We start from the raw sequence: 27,272 nt of genomic DNA, 5'->3' as shown, positions 1-27,272 counted from the left end.
ACCTCTCGGGTGACTTGAACGCACGTGCACTGGTGCTTCGCTATTCTATCCGCCCTCTGTTCGCATCTCAGCTAGGCGCTGATAACACGGCGGAGGTGGAGCAAGATGAAAACTCTATAAGGGAGCTATGAGCGCTCGCTTCACGCACGCTGCTGCCACAGAAACTGCACTGCGCCAGTTGCGATCAGGGGAAAGCATGAATGTGGCACTCCAGTGGCAAAGCAAAATATGGAATGTCAAAGGAAAGAAAAGCAAAACTATCGGTAACCGGATGCGCTTGCCTATCTTAGATGTCGGCAGCAGACGGCCTGAACTGGCCGCGCGTTCGGTCTGCTGTTCACACTTCATTCGGCGGCAATAGTTGTTGCGCTTTGCTCTTATTCTACTCCTCCTGTGCGTCTCATGGCGAGACAGCATAGCTCTCAATTAGTGTATTGTGGAGACTACCTTTCGAAGCACAAAAAGCTTAAAGGAGTACTGACACGAATTTTAAAAAATTTCGGATTGTTGCTCTAAATAAAAATACTGGTGTCGAGAAACCTACAACGATTATTGTGGTGCCTGGGAATGCATCGTATATATTTTAATTAGCGCCACCTTAAAAAGACACTTTCGGTTTTGATATCGTGGGGGTGGCTTCTCAGTGTCATTTCATAGCAGTGTGACTTCACGGAGATTCAGAAACTCGCGACGTACTAGCGGCAAATTCGTCATCTGCTCGTGGTGCACATAAACAACGATGAGTGAATAGACCCTTTTCATAATCCGCAAGTGGGCTTCCCTGCGCTGCATATTTGTCCCAGCTAATGGCGGCACCTGTCTTGCTTAGAGTGGACACGAGGTCTATAGTTGCATGTGCTGGGGCTTGTCTATTATGCGTGTTTATGTCAAGAGAGCAGAGTCTACATTTTCCACGTCATAGCATAAGCAAAATGTGCTTGAACACGATGTTTGCAGTAAGTGACCAGCCGCCATCAGTTGAGCAAACTGCATAGCAGGAAAGCTAGCTTTACAATTGTGAAAAGGGTCTATTGTCGTCCAGGGACCCTGACAGTGATTTCTACGATTTAGGCTGCATGCAGGACGCAGAACTCGCTAACTCGGGGGAACTGTCTTGACTCGTCAGGGTAATGTCCTTGCAGTGGGGCTGGCTTGCAGATGCTCAGCGACGAAAACTTCAAAGTCAAATTGAAATATTTTATACGTGTTTTCCGACTCCAGTGTGTGGACAGCGTTGACACTGCATACCAACGAATTAAAAAATGTCCCTTTTTCGATGTCTCAAAATCGTGTCAGTACTCCTTTAATTATTGCAAAGAAGTTAAAATTTCGCAGAGTTACCGACCTAGACATAAATGCTTTGAAGGAACGTTTAACGCCCGAAAGATCAGTGAATGTCAGTGAGACAGACTACTTGTGCTACGCGTGCTTTTGCTACCACTGCAATGAAAGATCTTCACAGAACGCACAGTTTAACGATGACATTCTTATGCCCCCTGAAAAAGAAATCGACGTCATTAACCAGATCACTGCGACTACCGGTGCACGTGCATTCAAGTCACCCGAGAGGTGTTGCTGTTTTGAACTCAATCGGTCTGAGTACGCGAAAACGAGCTCTCACTGCACCGTCTCTTACAACGAGCATCACGGGCGCGCGCGCGCCTGCTCGGTAGCCCCGCGCTCGTAGCCGCTGCAGTGACCAAATAATTTCAAAATTAACGTCTTCAGTGCCGGCAACACCTTTTTTGGTACCTGCTGGCCTTTTAATAAAAAGAAATTCAATCCTGCCTGCATTTTATACACCTGCTGGGCAAGAAGTCGGAATTGCCAATCCTTGCCTAAGGGTCTCATTGGAGGGGCCGTAACTATTAGTAAAACGACATTATGCAACATGTTTTCAATGATTGTGAAATCTGATGTGGAGGAGAATGAGTGGACAAAGCTTAAGAAATAAAAAACTGGGGTTCTTTTTTAACTGTCGTCAGAAGTTTCCATTGTTCGGTGTTTTCTTGAACTTAGCCCAATTATATCTCTTTACTGAAAAGTTATATAAATATAAGATTCGGCAGTTCGGTAGATAAGCATGCGAAGAACGTAATGCGGAATTTTTGTCGCTCTGCTACAAGGCCTTTTTGAGATAAAGACCTTCAAAGTAAATAAAATAACGTTTCCTGGGCCAATTTTGAGGTTTTTTATAAAAACATCTACACTACACATAAAAACTAAAAATACCCGAGCAGAAGCAAAAACATGCATATGTTTAGTTAAAGAAATTTCAGCTACCTAACTTTAATATATTTTGTGCAATTCATAACGAAAGTTGGCCAAAACAGCAGAGCGAATGAGCGCTCCACTCCACCTCTTTGTCATTATTGATTTCCTGTGCTTCGAAAAAATTTTTGGCAGCAAAACAAATTGCGGATCTCTTCTTTCCGCTCATTAGGCAATAATATATAAAATTTTGGAATAAATTTAAGAGGTCGACCAGCCATCGTTTGTTCGATCTTACGTGGAATCAACCTAGTACAGTTTACGACACAGCAATTCGTACACGACATTGCAAATAATTGCTGACGACTTGAAACAGCTCCCCTCATGGGCTGGCTGTTGCATGGAGCACGCGAGCTGCTTTTGTTCACTTTCTCACCCCGGCTCAATGCACGTTTCCTGCATCCAACAAGAACAAAACAGCCAGCCCGTGTGCCACAACCTGAAATACCTGTCAAACTATGAAAGTACAAAAGTCAGGAAATTGTTTGAGGGGCTCATTCTTCGGTATTATACACAACTAATGAAACCGACAGACAATTAAGCCTTAAGATAAAGAAAGCACAGGGGATATTATGTGTGGTTTCTCAGCTGTAGTGCAATTATTCTCACTTAAATTGAAAAAAATTAATGAGGAGGAAAAATCAACCTTTCTGTCGGTGGGAAAGCTACGCCCCACAAACATGACTTTCCCTCCTCCCCATTGTAACGTCTGTCGAGCATGAACACATGTGTCTAAGACACACACACGAGGGTGGCAGCTGGCAACCAGTATTAAGCAACACAATGTGTACACAGCAATGCACAAAGTAAAGAAGATTTCTAAAAGTATGGTATTACGGGTGAGCTAAAAAACAAGGAAAAAAATAGGGACTGGCCATTGCCTAATTACGATGCTTACATAAAACTGTGTGTTAGACTCAGGCTAAGAATGTCTTCAGGAAGGAAATTCTACTGAGTAAGAATTAAGTGTATTGATGCATGATTGGAAGAAACCAAAGTGGTCAGTTGAGCACCGTGTCTCTGGCAATGTGCACTAACAGAGCTTTACTAACCAGAAAAGATGTAAGAATGGGCTTGTTGGTGGCGATACATGGTGAAACTTGTGGCGCACAAAAAAGACACGGGCAAAGAAAGTGACGACCGGACAATGCGCTTACTTCCAACAGGTGAAACATACGTTGACTAATGCGTGCGGGCCCTGAGAGTCCTGGCTGGACGGACAAAGCAAGAACAACTTGTGGGCAGGAGCAGATTGATTATAGCACTTGAAATGTTACACATTGTGGAGATAGGTTTTGCACGAAGCTTACCCTACAAGGTGACCGGGAAAGGACGCGACGTTCTCCACTGCCGCAGCGCACAAGGACGCTACAGCCGGGTTTGTCGACTCTCCGAGATGGCACAGAAAAGGCAACCGAGGCAGGTTGTCAACAAAAACGGGTTTATTAACCCAAGATGCAGCACCGTGCAACAATCACGAGCTTGCAGGCTGTATAGGAAGACTCCGCAAGACCGGTCGAGTAGGCGCTAAGACTATCACACAAAGGGCAGCAGTCGCACGCACGGACGAGAAGCCGCCTGCCAGAGCAGCACGTCAACCCCTCGTGCAGGCCTGAAAGCATCTGACGCGGCGAGCCTGCGCTAGACAGAAGCGAGCTCATGGCAGAGGGGGGTTGTCACTGGCGGCAAATGAGGATAGGCGAAGCGTAGTGACGTGTGCTAGCGTGGCGAACATTGTCCGGACATGTCTGGACGCGTGGCTCTGTGCAGGGAAGACCAACACATAGCTTGTGTCATGCAAAAAGCGTAGCCATGGTAGCCATATTGCCGTTTAACGGCGGATCCCGGCGCTTGAGCCGCGCGGGGTTGACACACGCACTAGCTGGGGAACGACGTGCCAAAGGGGAGGGCGCGCTTGACTCCCACAACACTGACATGCGCAGAGCTGCACCACTGCGTTTTGTAATACAAACTCTTTCTCCATTGGGTCAATAGATGCCGTCTGTTTAAGAAACATTTTGTTCGAAGTAAGCACATCGTCCTCTCGTCCCTTTCTTTGTCCATGTCTTTTGGTGCGCCACAAGTTTCGCTACTTATTAACCAGCTCACACAAAAACACTGTGGAATACAAGTAGCTTCGCTTTGTTGATCGGAGTGAAATGCACTTCCGTGCACAAAAAGTTTGTCCACAGTGTAATGAAGTATCCAGCAATTCAAAAGGAATGGCTTTCTGAACAGCTCAGTGGTCTTTTTCTTTTTGCTCTCTGGCCCCCTTTTGTTACCCGCAGTAGTTGCCTACACAGGGCAGTCTTACCGACAGTGGGTCCACACCAAGAAGCCAGCAGGGTTGGGGAGCGCAAGCGACGCTCCCCTGCCTCGGCATTGCGTGCCACATCCTCGAGGTGCAGTGCCTGCTCCACCAGCAGACGCCACTGGCAATTGGTGCGGTTGTGGTGTTGCAGGGCTCGGATCACCTGCATTGGTGCCATTCATACAAAGTGCTTCTGAAGTCGTTATGGTAGAGCGGGACAGTGAAACGCACACTGCTGACTGTCAACTGGTTTTTGCTTGTTTAACAGTCACATGTAGGCAGGGGAATGATTAAAAAAAGAGCACAGACGCTATCAAGTGACTCGGTAATGCTGGCAAAGCTATCAGTTTTGATAAAGGTAAACAGTTTTCACAAAACAGCGAGAAGCAGCTTTAATGAAACGGCAGTCACATACAAAAAAAATGGCAAAACAGGACCAGGGCTAGGTGGTCGGCACGAAAATAATTGAAATGGCAACAAACGGTCAAACAAACAACCGAGAAAAACCAACAGCAGACAACAGCAAATTTCTGCAGTCTCAGAAGTATTTGCTTCCTTCAGCCCACTCTAAGCTAGTTAAACGAGCAATAGCCAATATTGCCATGAGAAGTGCCCTCATCACATAAAAGCCGTTTTCATGAACCAGCTGGAAGGCTTGACAAATGCCGGTTTCCATAGCAAACTTTCGAGCAGCCTAGCCGAAAAACTGATCGTCAATCTTAAAGGAACCGACAACCAATTTTCATGGTACCTATTTCCTCCAGCGCAACGGAAAGCTCACCGGTCAGAGTGTTCAATCACGGAATGGTAACGTGGAAAGCGCCGCGAAACATTTGTAATCAGAATTTTTTCCATCTGCGGCGAATATGAAGTCATATACACACGAGACAACATATGCTGCAAACACTGAGCGCGAGAGCGGTTCGTGTTCGAGCGCGGTGAGTTACTGCGCATGCGTGCACTCCGCGCGCATGCGCCGCGGCTCGACATAGGCCACTGGCGGTCGCGCCGCTTCTCACTGTGCAGCCCCTGTTACCATGTAAGCAGCACAGAATTGAGTGGGGCTGGATAATAATATACATACTCTTAACTTTGAGGACTAATTATGGCACGCATGACAGCATCAAATTACGTACAGCAAAACGATCGACTTCATAATCCAGCTTCAAGGCTCTTCCGCTAGGCTGCGCGACATACCGGTTTTTGTTACATTTACACACGATTTTAAAATATAAATCCTACTCACAACGCAAAAAGGATGCTGGAATCTGTCACTACTGTATATTATACGGTCTTTTCATTTATGCCACGATCTAACCACGTTATGGCCAGCTGTCCGTCCCTTTAAAACAACCAGCAACAAGAGACCAAAAGAGCACGCATGCTCTTGGCGCTCTACGTTAATGTGGTTTTCTTATAGGCTCAAGAAGACAGCAGGCAGAGTAGGCGTGCAAATTTTGTTTTCCACCCCGAGCCGCCTAGTCTCCCTATGCAAACAGATGAACAAGGAAGAAGCCGTCCGCTCTTGCTGTGACAAGGAGCATAGCAACCGTTTCAATGAATGGGCAAAAAATGTGCTGCAACTGGTATTGGGCTCGCGACCCGCCACTGAGAAAGCTGACAGCCTAGGCAGGATCAGATGAGCACTGTCTGCTTTGAGAGCACCAATGCATGCTGAAAACAAAATTTTAGAATGCCACCTGTGCTGTGATTCCGGTTAAATGTACAGGTTTTCACGCTTCGGCTGCGCACTTGACAACACTTGGCTGAAGAAAACGTACACTCATCAAAATAGAACACAAAACAACAAAACTGAAGTTTCGGCACTCAATGCGGGGCTTTGTGCACAATGAACGGATCCATGGCGGTCTTTATTATATATGCATTGAAAGGCTCAACGCGCTTGCGTATACCTCAGGGAGTGGACCCTGTGTCCGATTTATCGTGTTAGTAGAGTGCATGCAGAAAGATTCACTGAGCAGGCGGGATGACAATTTTTTCTCTTTTTCGATGACGGATACTGACTGGATTGCCATTCAAGGCAGTGTCCAGTTTTTTCATGATCCTCTGCCTGGGCCTTGGAAATCCTTTGGCTACATCGTTACAGTGCTGCTGTAGCCTTCTTTTAACGTTTCCAGTCTCGCCTATGTAGCACGCTTGGCAGTCTTGGCAGGAAATTTTGTAGGTGATGCCACGGTATTTTTCCTTTTCAAGGCGGTCTTTGACTTGAACGAGTTGTTGTTTGAGCTTGCTTGAAGGAATGTGGCAGACTTGTACTTTGTAATCCCGGAATATTTTTGGAAGTGAATGGCTCATGCCTCTTGCATCAAGGAGTGAAGCCCACTTCTTCGTTGTCGTTGCCCTGGCTGGGGGGGTCAGCCTTACTTCAGTTTTTATAAACTGGCCGGAGTAGCCATATCTCATCCAGTTCTGCGATTACTGCCATAACTGATCAAGTCACTCACTTTAACTCAGCTCTGCATGCTTCGGAAGCAGAACACAATCGGTATGCGCGGTTAAAGGGACACAAAAGGCAAATATTAAGTCGACGTTAAATGTTTAAATAGCGGTACAGAAACTTCGTAGTGCTACTTTTATGCCAAGGAAGTGCTTATTTTGAAATAAAACCACATTTTAGTGGTCCACATCGGGTTAGCGCGCTTCAAATCCCCTGCCGGAAAGCGGTATTTCGCACGTCACTGTTGCCGTGGCCAACGTTAAGCACATAGCTCACATAGTTAAGCGGGGTTCGTGGCAAGTACCAAATGTATCTGCGAGAGCCTGGGCACGCACCAAAATGCCTGATAATTGTACTGGGAAGCATTAAAGTTACTTCGGACGTGCTTGAGGCGATTTGACCGCTTGAGCGGAACAAAAAAGCATGAATTCGTTTTTTCGGACTGCCCAATTTTTCGGACGATTTCGCGGTCCCTTGGGAGTTGAAAAAATTGGACGATGATTGTATTAGGCCCCGAAGGCACCGATGAAGCCACCACATCCAATGCACAGATCACAGACATGACACGTCCCGACAACCAATGATGAGGAAGAACACCACACAATGATGAACATGCATGGAGAACAAAGATGTGCTTAATAAATAGCTAGACTGATTTCCCCCACACGAGAGCGGCATCCTGGCCGCAGCTTAAAGCGAAGGAGAACGCCTTGTGAAAAGGCTTCATTCAAGACATGCGAACAATTTTGGCTGCGCAGCAGCAGCGGCTTGCTGGAACAAGAACAGGCGCCACACGATAACTGACGGAAGATGTCTGCTCCAAGACTGTGTAGGGACCCATGCAGGGAAACTGAAACTTGTTGCACAAGCCAGGGGTGCACTTCATCACCAGGGCTCCAAGAACAAGATGCGATAAGATGCATCACAGCGATCCTTGCGGTCCTGTTGCCTTGATTCAGACTTGATGGGGCAAGCTGATGACAATGAAGCAGACGAGACACTTATTCCTTGCTGAAGGATGTAGATAAATTTGCAGGAGCAGAGAAGAAAGGGACGTCGTGGAGACGAGGGCAAATCAGTGCCGACTGGTGCGTATGATGGCTGCAGCCTAGGGGCCAGAGAATCCATATATGCTGAACTAGCCACGAGTGGAAACTTCGTGACAACGTCGCGCAAAACAGGGCCGGAAGTGTGAGGTGGAATTGGGGCTGATGAGAGGCCGAGAGACTTCAGCTGTTCTTGTATGACTGAGCAGATCATCGCATGCAACGAGGGAATGACGGTGGAGGTGTTTTAACCCCTTGAGGGTTTTCGCTGTACATGTACAGCAGAAGCTTCCTGGTACCAAAGGGTTTTTGTCGTACATGTACGACATAGCGTTAATTTTCAAAACGCGCGCCTTTTTTGATCATTTGTCTAGCTTGGCCTGTGCTGCCACACTTCGGGAATATGTGGAATTTTTTTCATGCACCGATGTCTCTCCGCTGTTTTTTTTTTTTTGTGGTTCCCAAAACGGCGCGCCGGCTATCGCTTGCCCATCCGAGCGCATTCGCGGAGCAGCTGCTTTAAAGTGCGCGCCTTTTTCGATCATTTCTCTTGCTTTGCATGTGCTGCCGCGCTTCGGGAATACGTGGAATTTTTTTCATGCGCCGATGTCTCTCCGTTGTTGCTTTTTCATGCTTCGAAAACGGTGCGCCGCACACCGGCTATTGCTTGCGCAACCGAGCGCATTCGCGGAGCAGCTGGTTTAAAGTGCGCGCCTTTTTCGATCATTTCTCTTGCTTTGCATGTGCTGCCGCGCTTCGGGAATACGTGGAATTTTTTTCATGCGCCGATGTCTCTCCGTTGTATTTTTTTTTGTGGTTCCCAAAACGGCGCGCCGGCTATCGCTTGCCCATCCGAGAGCATTCGCGGAGCAGCTGGTTTGAAGTGCGCGCCTTTTTCGATCATTTCTCTTGCTTTGCATGTGCTGCCGCGCTTCGGGAATACGTGGAATTTTTTTCATGCGCCGATGTCTCTCCGTTGTTGCTTTTTCATGCTTCGAAAACGGTGCGCCGCACACCGGCTATTGCTTGCGCAACCGAGCGCATTCGCGGAGCAGCTGGTTTAAAGTGCGCGCCTTTTTCGATCATTTCTCTTGCTTTGCATGTGCTGCCGCGCTTCGGGAATACGTGGAATTTTTTTCATGCGCCGATGTCTCTCCGTTGTATTTTTTTTTTTGTGGTTCCCAAAACGGCGCGCCGGCTATCGCTTGCCCATCCGAGAGCATTCGCGGAGCAGCTGGTTTAAAGTGCGCGCCTTTTTCGATCATTTCTCTTGCTTTGCATGTGCTGCCGCGCTTCGGGAATACGTGGAATTTTTTTCATGCGCCGATGTCTCTCCGTTGTTGCTTTTTCATGCTTCGAAAACGGTGCGCCGCACACCGGCTATTGCTTGCACAACCGAGCGCATTCGCGGAGCAGCTGGTTTAAAGTGCGCGCCTTTTTCGATCATTTCTCTTGCTTTGCATGTGCTGCCGTGCTTCGGGAATACGTGGAATTTTTTTCATGCGCCGATGTCTCTCCGTTGTATTTTTTTTTGTGGTTCCCAAAACGGCACGCCGGCTATCGCTTGCCCATCCGAGCGCATTCGCGGAGCAGCTGGTTTAAAGTGCGCGCCTTTTTCGATCATTTCTCTTGCTTTGCATGTGCTGCCGCGCTTCGGGAATACGTGGAATTTTTTTCATGCGCCGATGTCTCTCCGTTGTATTTTTTTTTGTGGTTCCCAAAACGGCACGCCGGCTATCGCTTGCCCATCCGAGCGCATTCGCGGAGCAGCTGGTTTAAAGTGCGCGCCTTTTTCGATCATTTCTCTTGCTTTGCATGTGCTGCCGCGCTTCGGGAATACGTGGAATTTTTTTCATGCGCCGATGTCTCTCCGTTGTATTTTTTTTTGTGGTTCCCAAAACGGCACGCCGGCTATCGCTTGCCCATCCGAGCGCATTCGCGGAGCAGCTGGTTTAAAGTGCGCGCCTTTTTCGATCATTTCTCTTGCTTTGCATGTGCTGCCGCGCTTCGGGAATACGTGGAATTTTTTTCATGCGCCGATGTCTCTCCGTTGTTGCTTTTTCATGCTTCGAAAACGGTGCGCCGCACACCGGCTATTGCTTGCGCAACCGAGCGCATTCGCGGAGCAGCTGGTTTAAAGTGCGCGCCTTTTTCGATCATTTCTCTTGCTTTGCATGTGCTGCCGCGCTTCGGGAATACGTGGAATTTTTTTCATGCGCCGATGTCTCTCCGTTGTATTTTTTTTTTGTGGTTCCCAAAACGGCGCGCCGGCTATCGCTTGCCCATCCGAGAGCATTCGCGGAGCAGCTGGTTTGAAGTGCGTGCCTTTTTCGATCATTTCTCTTGCTTTGCATGTGCTGCCGCGCTTCGGGAATACGTGGAATTTTTTTCATGCGCCGATGTCTCTCCGTTGTTGCTTTTTCATGCTTCGAAAACGGGGCGCCGCACACCGGCTATTGCTTGCGCAACCGAGCGCATTCGCGGAGCAGCTGGTTTAAAGTGCGCGCCTTTTTCGATCATTTCTCTTGCTTTGCATGTGCTGCCGTGCTTCGGGAATACGTGGAATTTTTTTCATGCGCCGATGTCTCTCCGTTGTATTTTTTTTTGTGGTTCCCAAAACGGCACGCCGGCTATCGCTTGCCCATCCGAGCGCATTCGCGGAGCAGCTGGTTTAAAGTGCGCGCCTTTTTCGATCATTTCTCTTGCTTTGCATGTGCTGCCGCGCTTCGGGAATACGTGGAATTTTTTTCATGCGCCGATGTCTCTCCGTTGTTGCTTTTTCATGCTTCGAAAACGGTGCGCCGCACACCGGCTATTGCTTGCGCAACCGAGCGCATTCGCGGAGCAGCTGGTTTAAAGTGCGCGCCTTTTTCGATCATTTCTCTTGCTTTGCATGTGCTGCCGCGCTTCGGGAATACGTGGAATTTTTTTCATGCGCCGATGTCTCTCTGTTGTATTTTTTTTTTTTTTGTGGTTCCCAAAACGGCACGCCGGCTATCGCTTGCCCATCCGAGCGCATTCGCGGAGCAGCTGGTTTAAAGTGCGCGCCTTTTTCGATCATTTCTCTTGCTTTGCATGTGCTGCCGCGCTTCGGGAATACGTGGAATTTTTTTCATGCGCCGATGTCTCTCCGTTGTTGCTTTTTCATGCTTCGAAAACGGTGCGCCGCACACCGGCTATTGCTTGCGCAACCGAGCGCATTCGCGGAGCAGCTGGTTTAAAGTGCGCGCCTTTTTCGATCATTTCTCTTGCTTTGCATGTGCTGCCGCGCTTCGGGAATACGTGGAATTTTTTTCATGCGCCGATGTCTCTCCGTTGTATTTTTTTTTTTTTTTGTGGTTCCCAAAACGGCACGCCGGCTATCGCTTGCCCATCCGAGCGCATTCGCGGAGCAGCTGGTTTAAAGTGCGCGCCTTTTTCGATCATTTCTCTTGCTTTGCATGTGCTGCCGCGCTTCGGGAATACGTGGAATTTTTTTCATGCGCCGATGTCTCTCCGTTGTTGCTTTTTCATGCTTCGAAAACGGTGCGCCGCACACCGGCTATTGCTTGCGCAACCGAGCGCATTCGCGGAGCAGCTGGTTTAAAGTGCGCGCCTTTTTCGATCATTTCTCTTGCTTTGCATGTGCTGCCGCGCTTCGGGAATACGTGGAATTTTTTTCATGCGCCGATGTCTCTCCGTTGTATTTTTTTTTTTTTTTGTGGTTCCCAAAACGGCACGCCGGCTATCGCTTGCCCATCCGAGCGCATTCGCGGAGCAGCTGGTTTAAAGTGCGCGCCTTTTTCGATCATTTCTCTTGCTTTGCATGTGCTGCCGCGCTTCGGGAATACGTGGAATTTTTTTCATGCGCCGATGTCTCTCCGTTGTTGCTTTTTCATGCTTCGAAAACGGTGCGCCGCACACCGGCTATTGCTTGCGCAACCGAGCGCATTCGCGGAGCAGCTGGTTTAAAGTGCGCGCCTTTTTCGATCATTTCTCTTGCTTTGCATGTGCTGCCGCGCTTCGGGAATACGTGGAATTTTTTTCATGCGCCGATGTCTCTCCGTTGTATTTTTTTTTTTTTTTGTGGTTCCCAAAACGGCACGCCGGCTATCGCTTGCCCATCCGAGCGCATTCGTGGAGCAGCTGGTTTAAAGTGCGCGCCTTTTTCGATCATTTCTCTTGCTTTGCATGTGCTGCCGCGCTTCGGGAATACGTGGAATTTTTTTCATGCGCCGATGTCTCTCCGTTGTTGCTTTTTCATGCTTCGAAAACGGTGCGCCGCACACCGGCTATTGCTTGCGCAACCGAGCGCATTCGCGGAGCAGCTGGTTTAAAGTGCGCGCCTTTTTCGATCATTTCTCTTGCTTTGCATGTGCTGCCGCGCTTCGGGAATACGTGGAATTTTTTTCATGCGCCGATGTCTCTCCGTTGTATTTTTTTTTTGTGGTTCCCAAAACGGCGCGCCGGCTATCGCTTGCCCATCCGAGAGCATTCGCGGAGCAGCTGGTTTGAAGTGCGTGCCTTTTTCGATCATTTCTCTTGCTTTGCATGTGCTGCCGCGCTTCGGGAATACGTGGAATTTTTTTCATGCGCCGATGTCTCTCCGTTGTTGCTTTTTCATGCTTCGAAAACGGGGCGCCGCACACCGGCTATTGCTTGCGCAACCGAGCGCATTCGCGGAGCAGCTGGTTTAAAGTGCGCGCCTTTTTCGATCATTTCTCTTGCTTTGCATGTGCTGCCGCGCTTCGGGAATACGTGGAATTTTTTTCATGCGCCGATGTCTCTCTGTTGTATTTTTTTTTTTTTTGTGGTTCCCAAAACGGCACGCCGGCTATCGCTTGCCCATCCGAGCGCATTCGCGGAGCAGCTGGTTTAAAGTGCGCGCCTTTTTCGATCATTTCTCTTGCTTTGCATGTGCTGCCGCGCTTCGGGAATACGTGGAATTTTTTTCATGCGCCGATGTCTCTCCGTTGTTGCTTTTTCATGCTTCGAAAACGGTGCGCCGCACACCGGCTATTGCTTGCGCAACCGAGCGCATTCGCGGAGCAGCTGGTTTAAAGTGCGCGCCTTTTTCGATCATTTCTCTTGCTTTGCATGTGCTGCCGCGCTTCGGGAATACGTGGAATTTTTTTCGTGCGCCGATGTCTCTCCGTTGTATTTTTTTTTTTTTGTGGTTCCCAAAACGGCACGCCGGCTATCGCTTGCCCATCCGAGCGCATTCGCGGAGCAGCTGGTTTAAAGTGCGCGCCTTTTTCGATCATTTCTCTTGCTTTGCATGTGCTGCCGCGCTTCGGGAATACGTGGAATTTTTTTCATGCGCCGATGTCTCTCCGTTGTTGCTTTTTCATGCTTCGAAAACGGTGCGCCGCACACCGGCTATTGCTTGCGCAACCGAGCGCATTCGCGGAGCAGCTGGTTTAAAGTGCGCGCCTTTTTCGATCATTTCTCTTGCTTTGCATGTGCTGCCGCGCTTCGGGAATACGTGGAATTTTTTTCATGCGCCGATGTCTCTCCGTTGTATTTTTTTTTTTTTGTGGTTCCCAAAACGGCACGCCGGCTATCGCTTGCCCATCCGAGCGCATTCGCGGAGCAGCTGGTTTAAAGTGCGCGCCTTTTTCGATCATTTCTCTTGCTTTGCATGTGCTGCCGCGCTTCGGGAATACGTGGAATTTTTTTCATGCGCCGATGTCTCTCCGTTGTTGCTTTTTCATGCTTCGAAAACGGTGCGCCGCACACCGGCTATTGCTTGCGCAACCGAGCGCATTCGCGGAGCAGCTGGTTTAAAGTGCGCGCCTTTTTCGATCATTTCTCTTGCTTTGCATGTGCTGCCGCGCTTCGGGAATACGTGGAATTTTTTTCATGCGCCGATGTCTCTCCGTTGTATTTTTTTTTTTTTTTGTGGTTCCCAAAACGGTACGCCGGCTATCGCTTGCCCATCCGAGCGCATTCGTGGAGCAGCTGGTTTAAAGTGCGCGCCTTTTTCGATCATTTCTCTTGCTTTGCATGTGCTGCCGCGCTTCGGGAATACGTGGAATTTTTTTCATGCGCCGATGTCTCTCCGTTGTTGCTTTTTCATGCTTCGAAAACGGTGCGCCGCACACCGGCTATTGCTTGCGCAACCGAGCGCATTCGCGGAGCAGCTGGTTTAAAGTGCGCGCCTTTTTCGATCATTTCTCTTGCTTTGCATGTGCTGCCGCGCTTCGGGAATACGTGGAATTTTTTTCATGCGCCGATGTCTCTCCGTTGTATTTTTTTTTTTGTGGTTCCCAAAACGGCACGCCGGCTATCGCTTGCCCATCCGAGCGCATTCGCGGAGCAGCTGGTTTAAAGTGCGCGCCTTTTTCGATCATTTCTCTTGCTTGGAATGTGCTGCCGTGCTTCGGGAATACGTGGATTTTTTTTAATGCGCCGACGTCTCTCCGTCTTCTTTTTTTCTTTTTTTGCTTTCAAAAGAGGCACGGCGGCTTTCAGTTGCGCATCAGAACGCGTACACGCGGTCCGGCCGGTTTCGGTTTCGTCCTTCGGGTGGTTTTTGCTTCTTGCGCCCGCAAAGCTGATGGCTGTTTGGTTTCTAATCTCTCAAAGGGTGTCCGCTTCTTACTCTCTCGTTTGTTGCTCCCCGGGGCGCGATTACATCTGTTTCCGTGCGGCGCTAAATTACACAAACGACGCCGCCGTGATTGCGTTTTCTGTTTTGGGGTCTCGGAAAAACTCACAATGTCTTGTCGGCGATAAGACGAAGGATTACTGTAGCCTTTTCACTCATTTTGCTTTCCGGACGGGTGCACAACCATAGAGTTTTCTACCGTGCGCTCACTGACGCAGTTCGCTTACGCTTGCTCAGCTGCCGGTGAGTCGAGCAGCGATTCTTTCGAAGCGGACTCTTCCCCAAGTGCCGAATCAGAATCTGATTCATTTGGATTTCAGTTTGTCAGACGAGGATATTTTGACGAATTCAGACTCCGATGACGATCAGAGAGCGACATCTGAAAAACGTGCGCGGCGAGCCATGCTTCGAAGACTATCACACGCTGAAAAGTTTTTACTGTTAGAGCACGAACATTTTTAACCCGAAAAGTACTATTTTTGTATGTCTATCAGCTATGTTTATTACAATGCATAATTTCTATTTATAAAAAACTGTTAAGTTTTTTTTTAGGATTTTGCTTGATTTTACTACGAATAAACCATCTGTATGTAACAACAAAAATGATTTGTTTGTCACTTTACGGTCACACATTTTTTCTTAAACAGAATCGTCTCGAGAATTTATTTCAGCAATAAAAAAACTACACATTTTTGGACTGGATTTCGCGAACAAATTCAACCCTCAAAGGGTTAAGGGGTGTCTGGCTGTAACCATAGAGATCTGACTTCCTCAAGGAGCTGGCACATGGCAACAACAAGAGCAATGGTTGTCGGGTTCAGTACATCCAACGTATTGAAGGCGATGGTGCCAATGCCTTTGAGTAGAAGACGAACTCTATCCAATTCGGTCATGGAGGCATTTACGCGGAGACAGAGCACGCACATTCTCTATGCATGAGGTATAAAATTTGCTAAGTTGTTGCTTGCGAGCGTCCAGTGTCTTTTTTTTGGGGGGGAGGGCTGAACGAACCACCAGAATACCGAAAATTTGCCGAAGCTGTTGCTTGGAATTCTCAGGTTGTTACCAGACGCGTGGCACAAACCTGAGCAGAGCTCCAGGAAGTAGAGAGAGGATGGACAATCGCTGAGTGGTCTCCACCACGCATCGGTTAATGCAACCTTCATTAGGTCCTTAAAGGGACACTAAAGGCAAATAACAATTTATGTCAGAGTGAAAGCCCAATGTATGACAACTTCTAAAACGGCAATATTATCAACAGCAGTGCCCTACTTTCCGAGAAATTAAGCTAAATGTATCACATGATGAGCGCCACGAGTGGGACATTTTCGAAGTGATCCCGATGACGTAGGGAAGTCGGCCTACAATAAAACACTAGTAATCAAACTAGCAGCAGTAAAAAAAGAACATTCCGAGCATCAAAAGACGTAATAAAATGCTGTTTGTTCGTTTCCGCTTGATTCATCGAAAACAAAACCTCCGTGGCGTTGCCATGGGGAACGGCGCGCGTGGTTCAAAGGTTCCGTTTTCGCCGAACTGTGCCTCGCCCGTCTCAGTGGTAGTTTCGGGATCGCGTACTGCCGTGCGTGTTTTGCGCGCTCGTGAAAGTCGCTCTGACAGAAAGTTCGACAAAATGCCGCAGGCGTGTGATATTGCCGGATGCCCGAATGGTGCACAACGCCAGTGCTGCAGCAAGGAAACCGGTGTGTCTTTTCACTGGGTGACGCGTAATGAACCCTTACGCTCGAAGTGGCTTAGTGTCATGCCATTGCGCCAGTGTGCTAAACAGTCAAAACCTCTGCGTGTGTGCTCGCTGCACTTTCGTACTGAGGATTACGAGACCAACCGCAACTTGGTGACGGCTTTGAATGTGCCCATCCGAGCAAGTCTTTGCGGCAGCGCCGTTGTTGCTACTGTGGGTCCCGCTACTTCCGCTCGGCTGCTACTAGTGTCGGCGGCCGCGCAGTAAAAGCGGGCAACGTTGGGCACGGCAGCTGTGACGTATGAGAGTCGTATTTTCAGGCGGGAGATTTGAAGCGCGCTAACGCGATGCGGACCACTAAAAACGTGATTTTATTTCAAAATAAGCACTTCCTTGGCACAAAAGCAGCGCTACGAGGTTTCTGGACCGCTATTTCAACAATCAACGTCGACTTAATATTTGCCTTTAGTGTCCCTTTAAGACATGACACCACACCCAACGCACCAGGCAGATTTCAGCAAAAAATAAATTTTTCAATTTGGGGTTATACAACGTAAAGTTAATATTTTACCGATTAGAGCAATAATAAAAAAAGTTGGATAATAAAGTTAGCGTTTAGTCATGAAAAAAATACAGGTTGTATGTAGGGATGGGCAAACATTCGGGCGTTTCGAATATTCGAACGAACATTAAAGTATTCGAATTCACTTCGATATGAATTTAGATTATTTAAAATTTCGAAGTATTCGAAATGAACGAATATATGTATATATTTGACCGCACATGACTCCCTGTAAGAGTGGTTTCACTGCAGCCTCTGGTTGCAGTGCCGTGAAACCACCCATCCAGGAGAAATCTGCTCTGCCACGAAGCCACACTTTGAGGTTAAATGTACATATATATATATATATATATATATATTTAGTTTAAAAGCGTGTTATATGGGCTTATATGCGCCAAGTCTAGTCATTTTTGAGTTGTAACGTATTGTACCACTTATAACTTGCACCCTACTGCTATTCAAATTTTTATACTATTCAAGGTTTCTTCCACTTCATTTCAAACCAAAACAGTGGCATTCACTCTTACCTAGTTCCAATTGTTCAAAACATTGTGCAAGGTCATGACAAAAACGCTCATTCTTCTTAATAATATGTGGTGAGTACTATACCAACTATTCGATTCGAAATTATTCGACTAAATCACTATTCGCTTCGGATTCGCTTCGAACCTCAATTTTACTATTTGCCCATCCCTGGTTGTATGTACACACCACTACCACTAATATACAACAGGTAGAACTTTCCTAGAGCGCATGGCTTTTTAAAAAATCTTGGTCCAAGTTAGCTGGCACAGCTGGTGCGTGTATATAATATATATAGCCATACACCTGTCAACTGACAATGAATATCCACAGGTGAAGTCCCTTTGGCGTGCTTCATGCCAAGTGCAAGATACATTCCGAGTAAGGAATGAATCTCGCATTTGGCAGGAGCAACAATGGGCACCTCCGTCTCGGCTGCTGAGCTGAAACTGAGCAGCACAGCAAAGCGCGGCCGGGCGGAACAAAGCGCGGCCGGGCCGCTCTGTGCGGCCGGGCCGCACAGAGCGGCGTTGCTGGATATGGCCTTCCCGTGCAGCTGGAGCTCCCTGAGAATCTTATTTCTAGATCAACCATCACGCGTGCTTGTGTGTGTGTTTGTAGAGAGAGAGACAGATACAGAGCAATGGACATGGTGTTGAAGGGGGGCAGAGCAGCAACAATGTCCTTTGTTTTTCTAGCAAAGTGCCCAATGTAAGGTGTGACACTGTCTATGAAACAAGTACAGTCATGATACTAAATTGACATAACAAAGAGTTAGGGCTAAACAAATATGCTTCCTTTAGAGCTGCGAATAGCAAAATTCTGAGTGCGAAGTGAATTCGAATATTAATGTCCGAGTGTGAATCAAATCAAATTACAATGTTTCTAAAATAATTTTCTAATATGTACTTCGAAGCAAAATTACAGAAAAAAAGTTGCAGAGGATCCCTAAGCACATTCTTATGAGACAGGAACAGGAAAGCATTTCTTGTGGCTATGTTGGTCAAGTGCTGGAGGAGTGCTGCTAAGTGGTGTTCCCTCGTTGGCTCATAAAGAATAAAGCAGGCCAAATTGTGTTTGTATACGTGATTTGGTACAACCAAAGTGGTGTTGGCAATATTTTACACGAGAGAGCAAAAGACGCTATTCTCTTAACCCCTACTTCTCCAACTTCTCTGGAGGCCCAACTTATATGGCAGACAAGGGCGCGCTCCTTTCCAGTTGAGAGTTCTTCAAGAATTTCATTCTCCTACTGCGTGGCTGCGAGTGCATTCTGCAGCAGCTGTTTCCACCGGTGTCAGTTTTGATGGGAGAGGTCACGTGTTTTTCGCACAATGCTTTTCTGGATACCGGACGAGCGCACGCTTTCACAAACCTGGCCAAGCAAGGTTTTCGCGTTGAAATGTAAAAAGCATAGCACAAATGAAAACGATTCATTTTGCACAGTGACCCATAGACGTGGCGGCAGCACGCTGTCCACTGCATGAGAACGAAACTGCGCTACTAGCTGTTGCGTAATATTAATGACAACCAACAGACAATCGCAGCCGCGCAGTAGGAGAATGAAATCGATGAAGAACTCCCAACTGGAAGGGAGTGCGCCTTTGTCTGCCATATCAGTTGGGCCTCCAGAGAGGTTGGAGAAGTAGGGGTTAAGGAAATAGCGCCCTTAAAAGTAATCGTCTTTCCTTCATTCGTAGCTGTTGCATAGTGATGCCAGTGACATATAATACGGCACGCATCAAATCGAATAGCAAAACTATTCAAAAAATATACAAAAGTTTGAATATTCGCACACCCTTACAAACAACCTTTTGCTTCTTGAGTTGCCCTTGGGGAAGCTGTTTCTTTTTGTTATTTGTTGTTTGCACTTCATTTGTCTGTACACGCCGGCCAGCTATTTCTCGCATTTAATGAGAAACACGTGAGGTACCTGTTGATGCAATCGAACGAGGCTACGCTCCGTGACGGCCGAGCCCGAGAGGACGTCCATCTCGGAGTTGATCCGCTGCCGGCCACCAACCTTGCTGCCCTCTGGTAGCTGCAGAGCAATCAAATTGTTGTGCCTCACCAGAAAAAAAAAGCAGATAAAATCAGGGTTAAAATCAAGCCTAGGTAATCTGCTGTTTCTGTTTGTTATTTGTTGTTCGCACTTCATTTGTCAGTACATTCCAGCCAGCTAGCACCATTTCTCATATTTAATGAGAGGCACGGGAGGTACCTGCTGATGAAGTCAAACGAGGCTACGCTCCGAGACGGCAGAGCCCGAGAGCCACACGGCCACACCAATGCTCAAAGTCGCTTTGGGAGAAAGAGCCTATCCAGTCATGATGTCGGGCAAGGAGTCACATAAACAGGTGTAATATTGCGCGGCATACTAAGCCTAAGCAAAAATGTCACCTTTGCTCACCTGCCCTTCACATGTCCCAGCTGGTTTCCGCTCGAACCGTAAGTACTTTCTGCTGCTGCCACCAAAGTGTGGTGCTCCCTGTTGCTTGTGTGTGTGTGTGCCTATACATGCTGGTGACTAATCAAGAGGAGGGGTGCTTTCATCCGAGCAAGCAGCATGTAAGCGTCGGTCCATCTCTGCATGCCCGTGCCCCGCGGCACTAACCACGCGACACTATGCATATTAAGAGTTCCGTTGTTACTACCAAAAGCATCGCGTTTATCTGAGCAGTGATGTCGGTACTCCAAACAAAATTTATCAACACGTTCAAACTTTTAATTAAAACCCGCAACACAAATGTGTGTCTTTATGGGAAAGCCCACTAGTACCTGAAACGCTCGAGAACTGCTTGAGCTCAGGAAAATGAGTAAGCTGTATTGGACATCCGCAAATTCTCTCTGAGGGCTGTGGGAGGAGCCGACATTTTTTCCTTGGGCTGTAACCGGGCGCTTAGCATCACATCGAGTGAAGTGGGTGCTCTACAGCTACCGAGCCATTACAAAGGGCTGGGCCATATTTCACAATTGTCGACCAGCCACAGCATCAACAAAGCTAGGTACATGACCTCTTAAGCACCGATTATGGTGATGATAAAAGGGCCCCACTGGATGGCCTTCAAGCCGTCTTGAGCGAATACACAGGGGACTAAGTGACCTACAACAACTGTTGCAAATACCTAATCAGCAATAGTTATAATACCCAGGGCTGCACAAAAACCAAGAAGAGCCATACCGTAATGGCAGACTTGATAAGTGGTCCTCACATAACATTAAAGGGTGTCTTGAAGACGGCACATGATACTGCGTGGAAACAGAGCAAGAACGGGACTGAGTAGAGGGAACACAAGCGCTGACGAACAAGATCTTGATCGTGGCGGACTTTGTTGCAATTTCATCACTGTGACCATGTGACAGTTCATGTTTTTGCTTCTTTTTACTTCCTATTTTGGTATATATTTTCCAATGCAATAAATTTGCACCAGTTGTTTGTCCGCGCTTGTGTCGTGTCTTCCATCTACTTAGTCCGGCTTCTGCGCTGTTCCACTCACATGCCATGTAACAAAAAGTGGCAGCCATCTTTTTGAAAGCTTGAAGGTGAACACACTAGGCTATATATATAGAGAATTTCATTCTTTTAAAGTTTGCTACACTGAGCTTTAAATGCATTTAAAGCCCTGCTCTATCTTTTACCACATCCGTTGACCCTGACAATATAACAACCATCATATATGCATGGGCATCAACTGGAAACAGTGATCACACCTTAGCCAGGATGACATCCATGTGGTGCTGCAGATGGGCCGAGCTTAAGCTGCTTGACACTTGCTGGATTTCCTGCATCATAGAAACAAAGGTGTCGAGGCATTTTACCTATGAAAGCTTCGATCAGAACAACTTGGGTCTTTAAAAACCTCTTCAAATGGAGCAACTGCACTTACCTCAACAAAGATGCGTGGTGCCTAGTGCAAGAAATACCAGGTGATTCCACAAGAGATCGAACATGCCTGTCCGGTCGCAATTTTTGTTTTGCCTGGGTTTTTTATATGTTATGTGGGCACATTCAAAGTGCACGGAACTGAAAATTTTATTTACAAGAAACGCCCCCAGCGCGGCAAAAAAATATTTGAAGGTGGCGGCGCAGGCCTCCTCTTTTTGCTCACTGCAATGTTTTCGGATTTCACGGCCGAATTTAGCGCGAACTATAAATGATGTGTCAAAAATTTTTTTTGCTGGTTTTAATACGCATTACTGTGAATTACATCCATGCTTTTTTTATGCCGTCCTCAAAGAGAAGAAAATGTGAAAAAATGGCAAACACGACCGAAATCAAAAAAGGGTCCTAAGTTTGAGGTGCCTTGGCGCCTTTGCTACTTCAAACAGAAACTTGAAAACAATGTCAACTATAGAAAAGAGACTTTACAACATTTATACGGAACATCATTTTCCTACGGGCAGTGCAAAAAACAAAAAAAAAATAGTTAAAGAAGCGAGTTTTTTCAAAACAGTTCATTTTCAAAAAATAAAATTAAAAAAAAAACTCCGGTCTCAATTTTGACGACAATTTTTTATCGAAGAGTGCTTATGTCAGTGAACACACGGTTTTAATATCATATGTCTTCATTTTCTTTGTTTACGAGATATAACTGGCCAAAATGACCCTTGCTGTGTGTGCTCACTTCAGTGCATTATGTAACTGCGCAAAAAAACCGACGGTGACACAACAGGAGAGGAAAGCACAAACAGGCGCAGACTATCAACTGAAGCTTTATTGCAAGATCAAGGCAACATAAAGGACAGGATAAAAGCAAGAAAGGGCAAAGGGGGAGGAGGAAAAGCCAAGAGGGACCCATATCAACAAAAACCCAGGGCACATCAACCATAGCACGCCCGTCATACAGGACCAAGATAACATAACTCTTTTTCATGTACAGCAACAGAGGGAATACTGACGCAAGACTCAGATTGCTTATGAATGTGCACGGCCTCAACAAGTTCACGCGCTCTTTGATTTTTGTGGCGGAACAACACAGAAGTGTCACTGAAGAGCGGTGAGCAGCCACATTTCTTACAATGCGCTGCTAAATGAAGGCCAGAGTGGCCTTTCAGAGAATTATAATGTTCCCTAAGTCTAACATTTAGACATCGTCCCGTTTGGCCCACGTATACACGATTGCAAGAGAGGGGTATGGAGTAGACAACACTGGTGATACAGGATACATAGTTATGAACATGACTAACATTGAACTTATCCTGCTGCACAATTTGTCGATTCGCCACACGTCGGTCTACCTTGGCGCATAAAGTGGATAACTTGTTCCTGGCAGAAATTACCACTTGCACGTCATATCACTTCAGTGCGACTGATGGTTGTTATTAGCTTGCATTGTGCGTAAATCCCAGTTTTAATTATTCTGCTGCAGCAAAACCTTGCTCTGGTGGCTTTTCGTCAAGAAAAATGTGTTCTCAGATTTTATTTGTGTCTAGCGTGTGCAAAAGTGGGCTGCTGGCACCCTCTAAATGGCTAACGTGTAAACAGTTTGCAGCCTACAACCTCGCCTACAATCATCAGAGTATAGATGGGCGTGCCTGTTCAAGATATCAATCGCTTCTTCTTCCTGAAGAAATGCCTGGTCTACCTCATCGCGGTTAGATGTAGACAGGTTTTCCTTGAGGAGGGTAAAGCAATACAAGCAGACTTCGCAGTTGTCACGAAGATCCTCAGCCTATGAGAGTAGCTTATGGAGGTAGGCAACAACAAAAAGAGAAAAGAAAACAAATTTGCGCAATGAAAACGTTTTGCTCAGCAATCTTCTTTTTGTGAACGCGTTAATAACCTGCACAGAACAATTGGACGTAGTCATGGGCCACGCGCATTGCGTGTATTGAACAGCTAGACCTAGAGCAAATCGAAACGTTTATACTGAACAGCGCCGCACAAATTATCTCACATCTGCGCAGCTGTCATGAATGCCTTTCCAGAACTGCTCACGGTTTAACATTTTATCACTAAGGGTGTCTAACCACTTTGGGCTGTAATAATTCATTTGTAGGCCACACTCATTGTCAAAACTAAGGGGAATGTCCGTCTGCATGGCGCCACCAATGACCTCTGCTGTCCTCGACGTTGGAAAGCACTTTAGGAAAGTGGCAACAAAACATCATCAGTTGGACAGCTTCGGCCACTCATGGCTTAATCATGCCGCACCGCATGTTTTCTGGCTGTTGAAACGCTGAGGTAAAGGTCGAGATGATACAGGAAGACGTTATCTGCGACACCGAAAACATGTGCACGATAGCGGGAAGTGAAATAAACTGCTCGGAAATCATTGAGATAACGTTTTACAAATGTTGTTTAAGCACAGTGTGCGTCGAATGGGGAAGATGGTTAGAGCTTACAATGCACGTAATGGAAGGGACGCAAGCAGGCAGTGAGAAAACTGCATAACAGCGCGCCTTCTGATTGTGGCATTTAGTCACAGATTAAGTTGGCCTTTGCCGCATACAGATGCTTTATTCTGTGTGCAAGGAGAGTTTTGACAAAGTGACCTAAACAATGTGTTCGCGGTGTCTCGCGTGCTTTTAATTAGCGAATACTGGCGAGGTAAGTTGAGGTTGTAAGCTGCAAACTGCGTACGCGTTAGGCCTTTTGAGAGCGGCAGCAGCCCACCCCCGCACACGCTAGACACAAAGTTTGAGAATACATTTTTCTTGACGACAAGACACCAGAGCAAAGTTTTACTGCAGGAAAATAAAACTACATTTACGTGCAATGCAAGCTGATGACAACTATCAATCGCACTGAAGTGAGCACACACAGCAAGGGTAATTTTGGCCCGTTAAATCTCATGAACAAAGCAAATGAGGACATACATATTAACATGGTGTTTTCACTGACATAAGTGCTCTTCGACAAAAAAATGTCCATATTGAGGCCTGAGTTTTTTTCTTTATTTTTTGAAAATGTACTTTTTGAAAAAAACTCGCTTCTTTAACTATTTTCTCCTTATTTTGCGCTGCCTGTAGGAAAACGATCTTCCGCATAAATGTTGCAAAGGCTTCTTGAAATACTTGACACTGTTTTGAAGTTTCTGTGTGAAATAGGAAAGGCGCCAAGGCGCATCAAACATAGCAAACTTTGTTGATTTGGACCGGGTTTGCCATTTTTTTCACATTTTTTTTTTATTTTTGAGGACGGCATAAGAAAGCATGGATGTAATTCACAGTAATGCGTATTAAAACCAACAAAAAATTTTCGACACATCATTTATAGTTCGCGTTAAATTCGGCCGTGAAATACGAAGACACTGCGGTGAACAAAGACAGGAGGTCCGCGCCGCCACCTTCAAATATTTTTTTCGCACGCTGGGAGCGTTTCTCGGAAATAAAATTTTCGGTTCCGTGCACTTTGAATGTGGCCACATAATATATAAAAAACCCAGGCAAAAGAAAAATATCGACCGGACAGGCATGTTCGATCTCTCGTGGAATCACCCTTTAGAGGGCGGCAGCAGCCCACTTTTGCACATGCTAGAACCAAATAAAATCTGAGAACACATTTTTCTTGACGAAAAGCCACAAGAGCAAGCTTTTGCTGCAGCAGAATAATTAAAGCTGCGATTTACGCACAATGCAAGCTAATAACAACCATCACAAGTATGGCTTGGTGGGCTAGTTGGTATTGCATCTTAAAGGCTACAGCGCACAAAGACGGGGACAGCAGGAGAAAACACAGGACGAAGCGCCGAACTGCAACTGATACTTTATTCTCTGAAGGAGGAACCTTATATGCGCACATCGAGTCAATGAAAGCGATATTAGGCACAGCACCAACACGAGATAAAGTTACAACCAACCTGACACTCATTATTTTGCACACGGCCTAAGACATGTTTCCGTTCAAAAATTCTATCTCCTTAGTGGAGAGGGTCACAGAGGGAGCACTCACGCAACTGTCTTTTTGGCGACCAATTTCATACGCTTCAATCACTTCACGTGTCAGCTTATCCTTTTCCTTTCCGATTACCGAGCACTGCCCGAAAAGTGGTTCACATGCACAAGTCCTGCAGTGCATTGACAAGTGGCCTGATATGGCTGTCTTTCCTACCAAATTCTTATGCTCCCTGAGCCTATCGTTGATACATCTACCGGATTGTCCAATATATCTTTTCCCGCAGCTCAAGGGCAGCGAGTAGACTATACCTTCTTCACAGTCAACAAACCGCTCCCCATGTCTTTTGGCGCATCCTTCTTTTTTGTTGCCATCAGCGTTAACAAGCATACATAGTTTTGAAAGCTTGTTAGGGGCGGAGAAGACTACATCGACACCAGCACGCATGCCTATCTTTTTGAGATTGTGCCCGACCTTATGCATGTACGGCACTACTACTAACTTATCTTTCTTTTTCTTTATCGCCTGGCCTTGCTGATCACCACGCTTCATCTCCCTTAGCAGGACACGAGCCACCGAGTCAAGCATATGGCGCGGGTACCCAGCCGAGACCAGGCGAGTGGTTTGAGCAAAGAAGCTACTCTCTGTTGAATGCAAACAAGACTTCCGCAAAGAATTCCTTAGACACGACGCGATGATTCCCCTTTTGACAAGCTTTGTATGGTTGGAGGCGAAGGGTAGCAATGGTTTACTAGCCCTTGGCTCATAACACCAGCAAATATGTCCTGCTGTAAAATTCAGCCTGAGGTCAAGAAACTTCAGGGAATTTTCCACCGGAAGTTCGTGCGTCAACTGCAGTGGCTTGAGACATTCGCTAACTAAGGCCAGCACACTCGAGGCAGACGTCATAAAATCCTCGGCGTCAGATTCCAAAACAACAAGGTAGTCATCGACATACCGAAATATGCGTTTCACATTCAACCCTTCTAAACGTTCACACAATATACGATCATAGTAGGCTAGATACAAATCGCTTAAAAAAGGCGCAATGCTTGATCCGATACAAATCCCGTTTTTCTGAATGAAGGTCTTGCCCTGCCATGTTATGAAAGTAGATGTCAGATAAAATTTTAAAAGTTCTAAAAAGGCCCCTTCATTCATACCGGCTGTGTTCTGGAATCCAACCACACCGTGGTCGTCAATCGCGTTTTGAACGCAACTCATCAGCTGATTCTGCGGGATCGAGTAAAAAAGATCCTTAATATCTATTGCTTCGTCCTGTGTTTTCTCCTGCTGTCCCCGTCTTTGTGCGCTGTAGCCTTTAAGAAACAACCATCAGTCGCACTGAAGTGAGCACACACAGCAAGGGTCATTTTGGCCAGTTATATCTCGTAAACAAAGCAAATGAGGACATATGATATTAAAACCGTGTGTTCACTGACATAAGCGCTCTTCGATAAAAAATTGTCGTCAAAATTGAGACCAGAGTTTTTTTTTATTTTTTGAAAATGTACTTTTTTGAAAAAACTCGCTTCTTTAACTATTTTTTTTTTTTGCACTGCCCATAGGAAAACGATCTTCCGTATAAATTTTGTAAAGTCTCTTTTCTATAGTTGACATTGTTTTCAAGTTTCTGTTTGAAGTAGCAAAAGCAAAACTGCTAGCCGGCCTAGTTGGAACGAATTCACTGTGGTACTTGCGCGAAAACAAACGGGGACGAAGAAAGGAGACACACGGACAAGCGCAATCTAACAACTGATTTATTTTTGAAAAAAGCGTTTGCTTGAAAAAGCTCAAACTTAGGACCCTGTTTTGATTTCGGCCGTGTTTGCCATTTTTTCATATTTTCTTCTTTTTGAGGACGGCATAAAAAAAGCATGGATGTAATTCACAGTAATGCGTATTAAAACCAGCAAAAAAATTTTCGACACATCATTTATAGTTCGCGCTAAATTCGCCAGTGAAATCCGAAAA

General features: G+C 46.5%; 1 protein-coding gene across 1 annotated transcript in view; it reads right to left on the bottom strand.

Moving 5' to 3' along the window:
• The window catches only part of LOC119372486 (G-protein coupled receptor-associated protein LMBRD2B), a 329,677-nt gene that overhangs the window by 111,696 nt on the left and 190,709 nt on the right, over positions 1 to 27,272 (bottom strand). Inside the window, exons 7-9 of the mRNA XM_037642956.2 lie at positions 21,173 to 21,244; positions 19,395 to 19,502; positions 4,586 to 4,745 (exon numbers count right to left, since the gene is read on the bottom strand). Of these exons, the coding sequence (XP_037498884.1) occupies positions 4,586 to 4,745; positions 19,395 to 19,502; positions 21,173 to 21,244 (340 nt within the window). The remainder of the gene's footprint in view (positions 1 to 4,585; positions 4,746 to 19,394; positions 19,503 to 21,172; positions 21,245 to 27,272) is intronic.

The sequence above is a fragment of the Rhipicephalus sanguineus genome, chromosome 10, assembly GCF_013339695.2.
Source record: "Rhipicephalus sanguineus isolate Rsan-2018 chromosome 10, BIME_Rsan_1.4, whole genome shotgun sequence".
NCBI lineage: Eukaryota > Metazoa > Arthropoda > Arachnida > Ixodida > Ixodidae > Rhipicephalus > Rhipicephalus sanguineus.
This window is presented reverse-complemented; position numbering and strand designations above follow the sequence as displayed.